The sequence below is a fragment of the Eublepharis macularius genome, chromosome 14, assembly GCF_028583425.1.
Source record: "Eublepharis macularius isolate TG4126 chromosome 14, MPM_Emac_v1.0, whole genome shotgun sequence".
In the NCBI taxonomy this organism is placed as follows: domain Eukaryota; kingdom Metazoa; phylum Chordata; class Lepidosauria; order Squamata; family Eublepharidae; genus Eublepharis; species Eublepharis macularius.
The window spans coordinates 15,559,225-15,572,464 of record NC_072803.1 but is presented as its reverse complement, the minus strand read 5'-3'; the positions used below and the strand labels follow the sequence as shown (position 1 = coordinate 15,572,464).

The 13,240-nt window shown below is 40.0% G+C and overlaps 1 protein-coding gene across 1 annotated transcript in view; it reads right to left on the bottom strand.

Moving 5' to 3' along the window:
* The window catches only part of ARHGAP32 (Rho GTPase activating protein 32), a 246,304-nt gene that overhangs the window by 121,233 nt on the left and 111,831 nt on the right, over positions 1–13,240 (bottom strand). Inside the window, exons 3-4 of the mRNA XM_054998383.1 lie at positions 10,597–10,688; positions 7,558–7,642 (exon numbers count right to left, since the gene is read on the bottom strand). Coding sequence (XP_054854358.1) covers positions 7,558–7,642; positions 10,597–10,688 — 177 coding nt within the window. The remainder of the gene's footprint in view (positions 1–7,557; positions 7,643–10,596; positions 10,689–13,240) is intronic.

The following is a 13,240-nucleotide window of genomic DNA, read 5'->3' as shown; positions in this document are numbered from 1 at the left end:
TATTTATCTTCTTCCTCTCCTTCTTCCCCCCAGTTTACAAGTTCCAAACTTACTTTATTATATTGATATTCTGGGTGTTTTAACAATATTTCAGGTAGGCAGCCATGTTAGTTTGTAATAGTAAAACAGAACCTGAGTTCAGTAGCACTTTAAAGACCAGCAAAGTTCTCCAGGGTATAAACTTTCATGAATCAAAATTCACTTCATCAGATACATCGAATCTACTACTAATACTACCACCACCACTACATTTTCACAAAAGCTTATACCTTGGAAAATTTTGTTGATTTTTCAAGGTGCTACTGGAATTGTTTAACCATGTTTGTTGATATTCAGGGTTTTTTAAAAAAGAAATTCATCAGGGGTGCTACTATACCAAACTCAGCAAAAAAATGTAGGTGTGGCCTCTGGATTCTTTGGTCAAAAGTTTGGCCCTCAAAGCCATTTAACTGGTCCTGACCTAGATTTTAGAAGCCACAACTCCATTATTAAATTTATGAGAATATCTAGAGAATAATTATCCTTTCCCTTCTATTACTAACAAACATTTGCTCATTTGTAAGTAATTTTCTGGTAACCAAACACAGTTAATTTTATATAATGCTCTACAGCTCTACAAATGAAGTCTATTATTTCATCTTTACTCTAAGAGAAATTCTATGCTATGCAATAATTATATGGTTGCCTATGATAATGAAATATTCCAAAAGGATTTTATCATAAAAGCATCCAATAGCATTCATGGTTAAGCTAAACAGATATTTACAAATGTGCTGGAGATTCAACCCAAAATAGCATGGCACAGTGGATACATCACTGAATTTAGACCAAGGAAAGTCAAATTAAGCATCCCTCATCAGCCATGAAACTTGCTGCATGATCCTGAGGCCACTCATAATCTTTCAGCCTAACCCACTTCACAGGATTGTTGTGAAGATAACATCAGGAGGGCATTAGGGAGGATCAGAGGGATAAAAATAAATGTGTTTTGTTTGCAACATTATCAGTTTTATTGCACACCAGATATAATTAAAAATAATAAAACAGCCAACTTTTATATTTTTACCCCATGTTGGGGGTGCAAGTACATGGAATACCGCACACGCAGCTCCAAAATGAGCCTTAACCTGAGGACGGTACAGTGACCAAGAATCACGGCAAATGAATAACAATAATAATAACAACAACAACATTCAATTTATATACCACCCTTCAGGACAACTTAATGCCCACTCAGAGCGGTTTACAAAGTATGTTACTATTATCCCCACAACAAAACACCCTGTGAGGTGGGTGGGGATGAGAGAGCTCAAGAGAGCTATGACTAGCCCAAGGTCACCCAGCTGGCTTCAAGTGGAGGAGTGGGGAATCAAACCCGGCCCTCCAGATTAGAATCCTGCGCTCTTGAACACAAGTGCTAGCACCCTAAAGGACAATCACCATTTCTTGTTGTCTGAAACTGAGCATTTACAACAACCACTAAGAAGTGATTCCATTTTGCCTGAGCACACTGAAGCACCAGGTCACTGCTAACCAAAATCTACTGATAAAAATTATTAGCTGAAAATTTTACAGCAAGAGAGGATGTCTCTCATTCATGTACTGACTGATTCCAAACCAATTTAAACCTGTAATATCTGACAAGATCACAGGCCAAGATGGAAAGACTGTGGATGTAATTAGGTAAATGACTAATTAGCAGGTTTCAGATCTGGCTGTAGAGAAATAGCTATTAGTTTTTGCCCTTTCTGGGCTAGAATTCTGATTATTGATAATTATTCTCTGAAACACTGCATATTTCTCTGTACCAAAAGCAAAGAGTGGTGGCCCTCCTTGATAAAACGTGTTTCCATTTAGCGATACCATGGCCAATAAGAATTTTGTACATGGCTTCACCAGAACATTTTTAGTACAACGTAAATTCACCCATACAATTTTAAAGACCCAGCAGTAAATGGACCACTTTCATACTGAAAATGTTGAACAATGGAAAGCTGCACTAAGACGCATCATGGAAATGTACCAAGTTAAGAATTCTCATTCTAACACAGTAATCCCCAATGGCTTTACTATGAGTGCTGTGGCACCCATCAATGTGTTTTCAGGTGCCCATGTGCTTCTTTCCCTATTCACAAGAATAGGATGTGCATAAAAAGATCCTAGGAGGCATCATTTTTGTGTCCGCAGGGAGTACATTTTCAGAAGGAGTTGTCTCCTCCATAGGAGAATATCTTACTTGAACCTCTCAACATTTTGTGATTGATCTCTGCTCAAAAGGCAGCCATTTTGTGACTGTTATGATCTGCCTCCCAAGGCCAGCTACCATGTGAGCCATTTTGTGATAGAGCCCACTCTGTGTTCTAAAAGTGCCCACATATTCAATAAGGTTGGGGACCTCTTTTCTAAGCCATTAAAACAGTTCCAATATGTGTATGTGTGCATTAAAGCAAAAAATGATGCTAAAACAAATAATCTTTCACCATAAAATTACTCACTAACAGGGAGTGGGGAAAGGAGAGGAGATAAGGCAGTGTTGTATAGTGGTTGTCCCATTAGTATCTGGGAGACCCAGATTCAAATCCCAACTCTGCCATGGAAATGTGCCAGGTGACCTTGGGCCAGTTATACATTCTCAGGATAAAATAGAAGAGAACAAGTTGCTTTGTGCCCCCACTGGGGAAGAAAGACAGGGTATAAATGAAATAAATAAGAAAATCCACCCCATCATTATACATGCCTATGCATGACTCTCACCGGACTGTTTTTGACAAATATAAAAATGTGTGGATGTTGCAGGAAATAGCTCAGTTTTCTGCTCTCACTGGACCAACCTAAATAATGTATTCACAAGCTTAGTTCCTTAAACGAGTTCTTAGTAGAAATGACCATTGAAGTCTCCTTTCAACATTAAAAACAGAAGGATGGGAAAGCATGCAAGACAGACAGGCTGGAAACCACAGGGTAGGATCCACTAGAAAAGTTCACAGAAGGTTATCTGCCTCTTTCACCCTCTTCTGCTGATCCACTTGGCTAATACCTTGTAAGAACTCACCTACAGGATCCAAACCAGAGCATAAGAAGAAAATGCTAGAGGGGAATGGGATGCCTTTCACACATTAACAACAGCAATAGTGTGCTTTTATACCACCTTTCTAGACAGATCAGTGCTGCACTCAGAGAAGTGAACAAAGTTGGTGCTACTTTAATTTCCACAATATAGCTGGGAAGCTGAGGGGGCCGAGAGGAATGGCTTACTCAAGGCCACTTGCAGAGCTCATGGCAGTAGTGGGAGTCGAACTGGCAGAGTGCTGATTTGCAGACCAGCCACTTGACCACTACGCTAGAGCAGCTCTCTGGAACAACGGGGGCTTTTCCCTCAGTGCAGTCCCAAAAACAACTGCCAAAAAACTGCTTGCAAGAGTTCAAATAAGAGTTATTGCTGTGGCATATTAGCCACATACAAGGTTATTCCATTCCCAATTAGCCTCGGTTCACAAACTACTTTACTCTGAGTAAGAGGGAGGGGGGATGGAGGATGGCTATACTGTGGGAAAAGAAGGTACATTCCCCATTTGTTAAATATACTTAGCATGGAGCCTGAGTTTTCTCTACTCTGGCCCCAAGTAGAGCTATGTATTTGCATATATTTCCCAAAAGGGTCATTACTACTAAGAACACATATTTTAAAATGTAACAATTCTAGAAGCAGAAAAGCAGAACACAGTCTTGGCTCGAAACCTGAAGCATGCAAAAGATATTCTACATCAAAACAATACTGAGCTGAGACATTGGATTTCTGGCACAGTTTCATAACCCAGAAGAAATGGTTTTCAGCTTTAACTGTTCTTCTGCTATCAATAAGACGAATATACAATGTGCAGTGGCAGAGTTCACTGAATAATGGAATGGCTCTTTCTTATACAGTTACACCACTTTAGCTTCAAATGTGTCCCAATGCTCTGTTCTGAGGCTGATCTGTAATCATGCTTTCTTGCTCATACACACAGACAGTTCTGCATGAAGGGCTAATTTGTGTCAAATGAAAGATCACATGTGGGAAGTGAATATTCAGATTTCATTCCTCAGTCTAAATACAGAGAAACAAAATGGCCTAATACTGATTTACCAAAATGCTATTTGCATTAAACTGTAATACACACTTTACCAAATACTGTCATTAGTAAGATTGTAAGTTAATTTGATTAATCAATTAAATGAATCTACCATCTGAAACATAATCACTGTTTAAAATAACATACCAACGAGTCACATAAATCACTATTCTTATGCTTCTGAAACATTTTTTACTGGATCAAAAGATTACGTAGGTTTAAGAAAGGGAACTTTGCAATATTCAAATACAAGAGGGCTTGGAGTCAGTTTTGTTGATACTGTGAACAACTCTATACATTGCAACCATGACAGCAAGTCCACTAGCTCCCTTTGAAGCTTCTCTGTTCAAGGGCCGCCACTTTTAGGTCAGACCAACATGGCAATCCATCTGTGACATCTCAACTATGTATCTCAACTATGAAAACTATGCAAGACTGGAGTATGTGTTTAGGAGAAGAGAGAAAAAATAAGACATTAGATTGCCATTACTTTACATAAATTTATGCTACCTGAATCTGTTTCTTCTCCCGTTCAATTATACATCATTATGACTGATGGGGTACATGTAGAGAAAATACATGGAAGGATTCTGCTAAACCTGCTCCTGGAGATCCTTAGAGCAAGATACAGCCTTTATAACTGTGTCCTGATGCAGCTGGTAAGGGTCTCAATTGCACCTATGGAATTCTATGCACCTGCATCTTTCTAGCCTGGGTTCAGTTTCCAGATCATACTAAAGTATGACTATCCATTTAAAAAGGCAAGTTCCCAACCTTCAGAGAGAGACATTTTCACTTATCTATAAAAGAATGACCATTCCTTATAAAAATTTGTGCTAGCACAGCCTTATGCAATACCAGAACATCTCTCCAACAATGGCAAAACACTGATTCTGACTTTGATATAAATCTATTATTGGTGGTCATACCAACACTTTACATCGCTGTAATCCCATCATCATTTGAAGACACTATTACTAAAAATAATACAATGCTTAGAAGCTACTCATTACAAATGCATGACTGCCCATAAAAAATACCAGTTCCCAATCTTCAGAGAGAGACTGAAGCATTAATATCAAATTCTTGTGTGGCCTGACTATCACTTGTAATGGTCAGAAATGACCAAATAATGAAATTAAGCTAAGGCAGGTTTTAAACAAAGGAAGAAACAGCCCCATGTGAACTCAATATCAAAAACGTACCATTCTTTTTCTCATTGATATGTATTGTCCAGAATAGATTTTCATCCTCATTCTTAACACCACTCATAGTTGTGCACACACTCTTATCAATAAAAGCAAAGTAAAATTTATCACAAAAGGAATGACCTTTCAGCACACACTTTAAAATGCTCTAGCTCAGTCCTGAAAGATAAATGCAATAATACATCTGATTTATGTCTTCAATACACTGGTGAATTCTTACGCAACCGACAGCAGCAAAGCCCATCCTATTACAGAAGAGTACATCTCCCAATAAATTCCATGATTTGTATAGCTACCTAACTATTAGGGCACACTGCAGTCTTGCAGAAATATCTGTGGAGGTTCATAGAGAAAGAACATTTCACTGCAAAGCATTACATTAAAAATAGGTTAATGTGTATCCTTCACTGTATCAAAAAAAGGAAGTCCATCACCACCACCAGTTGAACAATACTGGCTTAGTTACTTGACATTCAAATCTGGGTTCACAATTTGAAGGAATTAAGGAGTCTTAGTAACTTAAGCTTTAAAATATCGATTCCTGGTGAAAGATGGAAAATGAGAAATATGTATGTTTTTCTATTATTTTACATTGGAGCTAGACTGACCATGATGTCTTAAAGACCAATTAGAAAGAGGTTAGATGTAGCAATTCAAACCTGTATAGTAATTTCTTCCTAAAGACTACTTTCAAATTCAGGTATCATTGCCCAAATGCATCATGTTTAATAAATCGTAAACAAAATCCATTTCTTGGTGAAGACACACAGAGGCAGAGTTGCATGACCTCTTAAAAAGATCACAAAACAGCTTCCATTTTCATCTTATGTTCAACCACAAAAAGCAATACTCAAATATCCACTGAGGAAGGAATATTCCAAAAGCAGCCATCTCAATATACCTCTTTACTTTGATAAAGATATGTTTTGGGGGGCACTTATATGTCTTTATGGAGCCTGTGTCTTTATTATTCACACTCAGAAAGACCATCTCTCGCCATAAATACATACTGGTTAAGAAAGCAAAGGTAATAAGCTTTTCCAATCATGTTTTTGAGTGCAAGAGTTTTGACCAAATTACTATGCCTCAGTTGCCCAATACACTGAGTAACAGAAATGTTTACAATGCCAATCATTAATTAAAGATATGATAAAGCCCTGTAACTTTTCAAGTACAGATTCTCTGTACTTAACTATATTCCTAAGGGTAATGTTTTGGTAGCCTTATACCTGGATCTTGATGCTACTCATTTAATGTTTGCCTTTGAATAAGAGAAAAAATAATCTCTGAATCTAGATTTCAAGTTGCATTTAGCATTAGTTAATATTCTATTCAAAAAGTGATAGAACTGATTTGATTAAAAAAGGAGCTGGAGGGGTTATTAAAAAGCAAAGCAAAGTTCACTCATATTCTCGTTATTAATATGGAACAGAGCCATTGTCATTCAAGTAGAATATAGCACTAACAGCTTCAAAACAGGATTGCACTAACAGCTTCAACAACAGTATTGCCAGCTGAAGCCTTGGTTTCTGTCTGTAAAAGGTGGGAGGACACAGCCGGGCTCTTTCCAGGGCTGTTTTGGTCTTTGAGGGAGGATTCATTGGGGCCAGGCCTAGCAGCAGCCACTTGGTGACTTGCTACCATGCATCTTACATGACTCAACCAGGCCTGGGTGCTTGTTACTGTTCAACCTAGCCATCCCATGAAAGACAGTGTGGTGTAGTGGTTAGAGTTTAAGACCAGGCTCTGGAGACTCAGGTTCACTCTGCAGTGGAAGCTCACAGGATAACCTTGGCAAGTCACATACTGTCAGCCTAACTTATCTCATAGGATTGTTCTGAGAGTAAAATGGATAGGAGAATGATATGAGGATCCAGAGCAGCTTACATGTTCCCAACTATGCAGCTGGACTCAGTCAACAGCACACAACTGAGCCACAGTTTCCCCAGTAGATGCTGCTATGGGGAGGAAAAAATGGAAAGCTAAAGACTGAGGGGGCAGATGAAGGTAGCATGGCTGATGGGTGGGAAGGAGAGAAGGAAGCAGGAAAGGGGATAGGCTATGGGGGTTTTCAGGGAAGAGAAAGAGAAAATAGCAGGGGAGGAGAAATGAGAAACACCCTCAAGTTCTGGCGAGTACACCACTTGTATAAATGTAAAAAGTTAAGACTATTTTATATTGAAGCTTATAAACTGATAAAAACTGTAACAGAGAACATCCATCAACATGAAACTCACTTGTATATTGCCAAAGTCCACGTTTTCATAATGGAAGTGTGCACATTCAGCCATCTTTGGAAAGTGGCCCTTGGTAAAGGATAACCTGAAACAGAAGAAATGCATCAGCTATGAATCTAAAGTGAGCACAGATGAGTGCGTTAGCAAAACGCAGGTGGTACCATTTTTATATAAAGCATTATCAGTAATCCCATACCATATGACACATGAAAGAATTCTGTGACGGATGCAAACTATCAAGTGTTATTTGTGATGACGAGTGTTTGAACAGAAGAGAATATAATTCAGTCCAAAGGCCAGTGTTTAAAGGAAAGGTATAAGAATGAGATGCTCATATTTAATTCTGTCTTCTGCTTAAATCTGGTGACATGCCATCATCATTTCCAAGTCCCTAAACTATAGATGTTACCGCTAGAAAAAAGCTGTACGCTAGCAGAGGCAGAAGCTGCTTCAAAATTCTATGGCAGATATTCCCAGCTGTAAAATGAAGAGATTGTGAACATCACTCATTCTTCCCATGAGAACGTAAGAGGGAGATGAGATTTAACATCAGGCCTTGCCTGATCAGAAAATAGGGCTAGCTTTTCTAGCAGAATCAGCAGGTGATAAATGGCTATTCTGAATAAACCCATCTCTGCTGGACAGCACTCTGGACATTAAATCAACATTCTAGCTCAAGATGGGTAAAGTGCAAATCTCCTAGCATATCATATGGGACTGTGTTCTGCTGAAGGCAGAAATAAAGAGACCATAAGAACACAGCACAGAAGAAAGCAGGAAAAGGAAGGTATAGGAACGGCACTCGGGAGAGAGTCAAATCTTGCTCAGATTTCCAGTAGTGGGAAGCTTACTTCAGTCTTACGCTTGAAAAGATTTACTTTTAGGCTCAATCCAGGTACACCCCAGGTCTGTCATGGACTAGAGTATGGATCATACTGTCCAGATGCCAGCATAAAAGCACAGCTTGGACACACCTTGACAATGGCTCTGTTCTTTCTGAAGATCCCCCAAAATTCTAGCCATGATTGATGATCAAGGTTTGCAGGACAACAATCGACCTTCTACAACCATCACAAGTGAAGCCTGGGCCGTCACCTATCTTTGGGCCTTTGTTAGTCTAACCAGTCATCCTATGATCCCACCCACAGCCATCTCACCTCCCTCACTGCCTCACCTGGTACCCTTTTTCTCCTTCCCCATTACTTGTTTCTAACAATTCAAATCTGCCAGTGACAGCTAAGATTCCAACACTGCTGCCCCATCCCAAATAACAGAGAGGATCCAAAAATGCTACCAATAGGCTTTTGTCCCAATAGTAAATGCCCAGGTAAAAACAGTAAAAACAGGGCATTCGGGCAAGGGAGACATTAGGTTCAGTCCCATCCCCAGGATTGCTCCTCCACCATTGAAATCACAGGACACAGACTCTTTCTGCTTGGACCCTCCCTCTTGCTACTTTGGAACTGCATAGAGATTGCTGGATCAGGCAATGTACGAAACATTCTGCTCTGCTTCTTCAGTCTGCTCTCCCTTTCCTCCTGATTCTAGCCTCCTTGGTCCCCTGACATAAACCTCCTTGGCTCTTTGTTCCTTACAATAACCCTATGAGGTAGGCTAGGCTGTGAGAGAGCAAGTGGCCTAAGGTCAGCTAGTAAGCTTCATGACTGAATGGGGCTTTGAACCCTAGTTCCTCTAGTCATCGTTCACCACTCTAGCCACAGGAGTTAGGCTCTCTTCTTTACTCCAGTTTCAAATTTGGGTTACAATAGGAATCCTGGTTAAAATTAACCATGGCCAAGTCTGGTACAGATGTGTGGAGAAAGAGCACACGATCCACAGCCACTTCTAATCTCTTAGCCATGGTCAGAGGCAGGTAGCAGGTAGCATTATGTCTGCACTAGACCACCAAGTCAACACACTGACTTAATTCATTAATCATTATTAAGCTGCCAGCAACACTTCATTTATTATTTTCCATTTTTCTCCCCAATGGGGACCCAAAACAGGCTACAAATTGTATTAAAACAGAGTATAAAAGCAAACAAGGACAAGGACAAAGCCATGAGCCACAAACAACAGGCCAAGCTCCATCCCCAACCCCAGCTGTAGCAATAAAGGGTATTTTGCTGGCTGCGGAATTTCCTCTAGCCTCTTTCCTCTAGCCTCTTTCACCTTGCACACAAACACAGAATAGTTCTAAAAAAGACTCCTGCAGCTGCAGAATTAAAATTGGCAGGAACTTTAATTCTATCACTTTGGACCTCAGCTGAGAGAATAGTTTCTTCCCACACTTCATATGGCCAAATTTGCTTAATAAGTCTATGTAGATTTGTGTTATCACCTAATATTGCTATTGTGAATGGTTTTTTGAGCTTTCAATGTAATCCTCATGCCCCATAGCCTTTTGACCCATGGTTTACATTTTTTTTCCATCTATGCCCACATATCTGCCAGCTAAGAGCACACTTCATGTATCTGATGATGTGGATTCTAAACCTCAAAAGTACATACCATAATACCCTAACCTGGATAACACAGGCAAGCCTAACTTGTCAGATCTTGGAAGCTAAGCAGGATCTGCCTTGGTTGGTAATTGGATGGGAGACCAGGGTTGCAGATGCAGGCAATGGTGAACCACCTCTGTTAGTCTCTTGCCTTGAAACCTCCGGAAGGGGTTGCCATCAGTCAGTTATGACTTGACAGCACTTTCCGCCCCCACATACGTCATAATAGAAATGTCAGTTAGTGCGGAAAGATTTTATTTTGAAAGAATAGTGCAAGTAGGACTTTTAAATCTGTTTTTCATGGCTAATTTGCAGATACTGTGGGAAAAGAAGCACTCTGAAATTGTTTATATACTTCCTTTTGTCTTTTGGCACTTATTTATTTTAAGTATGTTGTTTTAAAGTGTACAGCTGTAACAAATCAGCCTAATACATCACAGTCTATATCAGCAGTCATCAGCTGAGTGCAAAAGGAGGTCACCAAAGCTAATAATAAAATAATGAAAAGTTATTTTGATAAGACGAAACAACTTACTTTTTCACGTTCTTTACTTTCATGCTAGCTGTGCTGCCACATGTCCGCAATGGTAGCTCTCCTGAAATCTCAGGGATGTCTGCTCCTCTCGCCTGTAGGAGGAAATGGGAGGAGGGGGGGAAAGGTGCAGAAAGTTAAGTCAATATTTTAAAATTCAAAAGCATCTAGTTCCGTTTAAAAGGGTAAAGAGTAGTATATTTAATTGCCATCCTGCCCCCCTTGAACCTTTAAGAATCCTTTACAGTGAAATTTGCTGTACTTCTAGGGATTGCGAAAGTATCAACTACTCTGCCCAGTGAGGCAACAATTGCATAATTAAGTCTGCATGCTCAAGAAAGTTTTAGATTTCTATTTCTCAAAGAGAATCATTCCATGGTGTAATATGAGACACATCTGAAACTGATGGAGAGTTCCAAATGCAGTATGCAATGTCTCATGGAGTCCTGCTGTTCAAACTCTAACTCCCTTTGGGGGTATATAAGCGCTTGGGTGTGACGTCAGCATTCCTTTGGATCACAGGCTTTATTCAGAAATGGGACATAATATACAAATTTCACTTTGAAACAATGGCCTAGCAGAAAATTGATGTCTAGGCTGTACCACCACAGATTACAGGTGGAGATGGATCTGATGAAACTCTCTTCCATACCCTCCAAACACCTGCGCATAGAAAATTGGCATGTCAGGAAAATTGTTAGTTAGAATCCCTTTCTCTCAAGGGTATTGAACAATTACAACTAGACCATTATTTCCCAACTAGCAACAAAGCCTGTTGAGGGGGAAAATACAGTGGGCTCTAGAAAGGGGAGGGCAGGCAGGCAGGCATTCACTCCTCCTCCATCATTGATTCCAGCTGGTGAAGGAGGGGGTGGGCATTGTCATCTGCTCCATGCCTGATCTCGGCCATGTGAAGGGGTGGTGAGCTTTGCTACCTGCTCCATGCCTGATACATGCTGGGTAAAGGGGGGGTATTGCCTCCTTTTTGCGCCTGACTACGGCTAGGTGAAGGGGGGCAGGCACTGCCGCCTGCTACAAGCCTGATTCCAGCAGGTTGAAGGGGGGGGGGCAGGCATTGCTGCATTGCTTGACTCCTGATTCTGGCAGGGTAAAGACAGGGTGACCATTATTTCCCAATGCTATGAAGTCACCACACCACTGAACTTGCACACTTCCTCCATAGCCCATTACACAGGAGAATAGATTGTCTGTTTTCTATATAGACTAATGTTGCTATCTTTCTTCCCCAATGAAGCATCTCTTAACTAATCTTCAGGCTAAGTACTAATTTAAGGAAGAAAGTTGTACAACTATCATGTCAAGAAACATTATCAGAATATGAGCTGGAACGTTCATGATTCAAAATCCACCTCGATCATATGATTGTGGTCTTAGACAAGTCTCTCTTCCTCTCTGATTCATTCCACAGTGTGGGGAATAACAATGCTACCATCCCTACATATTGCTGAGATAACATCCATGTCTGAACCCTTGAAATGTGTTATATAACTGCTAACTACAGTATTACCAAACTAAAGCAAGATGTGTGTCCAGCAGCATCTCAAAGAGTTGTTCTTTAAGGTGCTACTGAACCTGAATCTTGCTCTACTACTACAGACCAATAGGGCTACCCACCTGAAACCCTTACCAAATACTATTCCTATATACTTCCAAGCGTTTATCAAATCAACAAGTGTACAACAAACCTTACTATTAAATACATATGCAATTACATTTATAACTGTATGTTATTATTTATGGAATTGATTGCAGAAAAGTGATTTGATAATCATACCATCATTTAGGGCTCTTTTACACAGTGTCATCTGTCAGTGTGGCACAATAACAACAACAACAACAACAACTTTTGATTTATATACTGCCCTTCAGGACATTTGATTTATATACCACCCTTCAGGATGACTTAATATTCACTCAGAGTGGTTTACAAAGTATGTTATTATTATCCCCACAACGATCACCTTGTGAGGTGGGTGGGGCTGAGAGCTCCGAGGAGCTGTAACTGACCCAAGGTAACCCAACTGGCTTCAAGTGGAGGAGTGAGGAATCAAACCTGGTTCTCCAGATTATAGACCCATGCTCTGAACCACTACACCAAAGTGGCTTCCAAAATCAGTACTCATAAAATCCAGAAACAGGCTGCATGTGTATTGCCATACCTAGCTGGGTATGGCAATTCATATGCTTCTTGATGCAGAATTAGGAATACAGTAAAGAGAACAGTAGCACCTTTAAGACTAACCAACTTTACTGTAGCATAAGACGAAGAGATCTGTGGTTCTCGAAAGCTTATGCTACAGTAAAGTTGGTTAGTCTTAAAGGTGCTACTTGACTCTTTACACTTTTGCTACTACAAATTAACATGGCTAACTCCTCTAGAATTAGGAATGACATACAGAGGCTAACAGACAATATGTGAGATCTAATACAGACATGCATTTGCAGGCAACCTAATCAATGTGATCCCTATTTGTTTTGCTCTGTCTTCCTTATCATCTGCAAGCTATGAAGATATGTTGCATATGGTTACCACTTCCTTGGGGGGGGGGGATGAATGGATTTAAAAATGTCATGTTCTCCTTACATATATCCCCAAAGAAATGCAATCAGTTGCAGAAATTAGTTT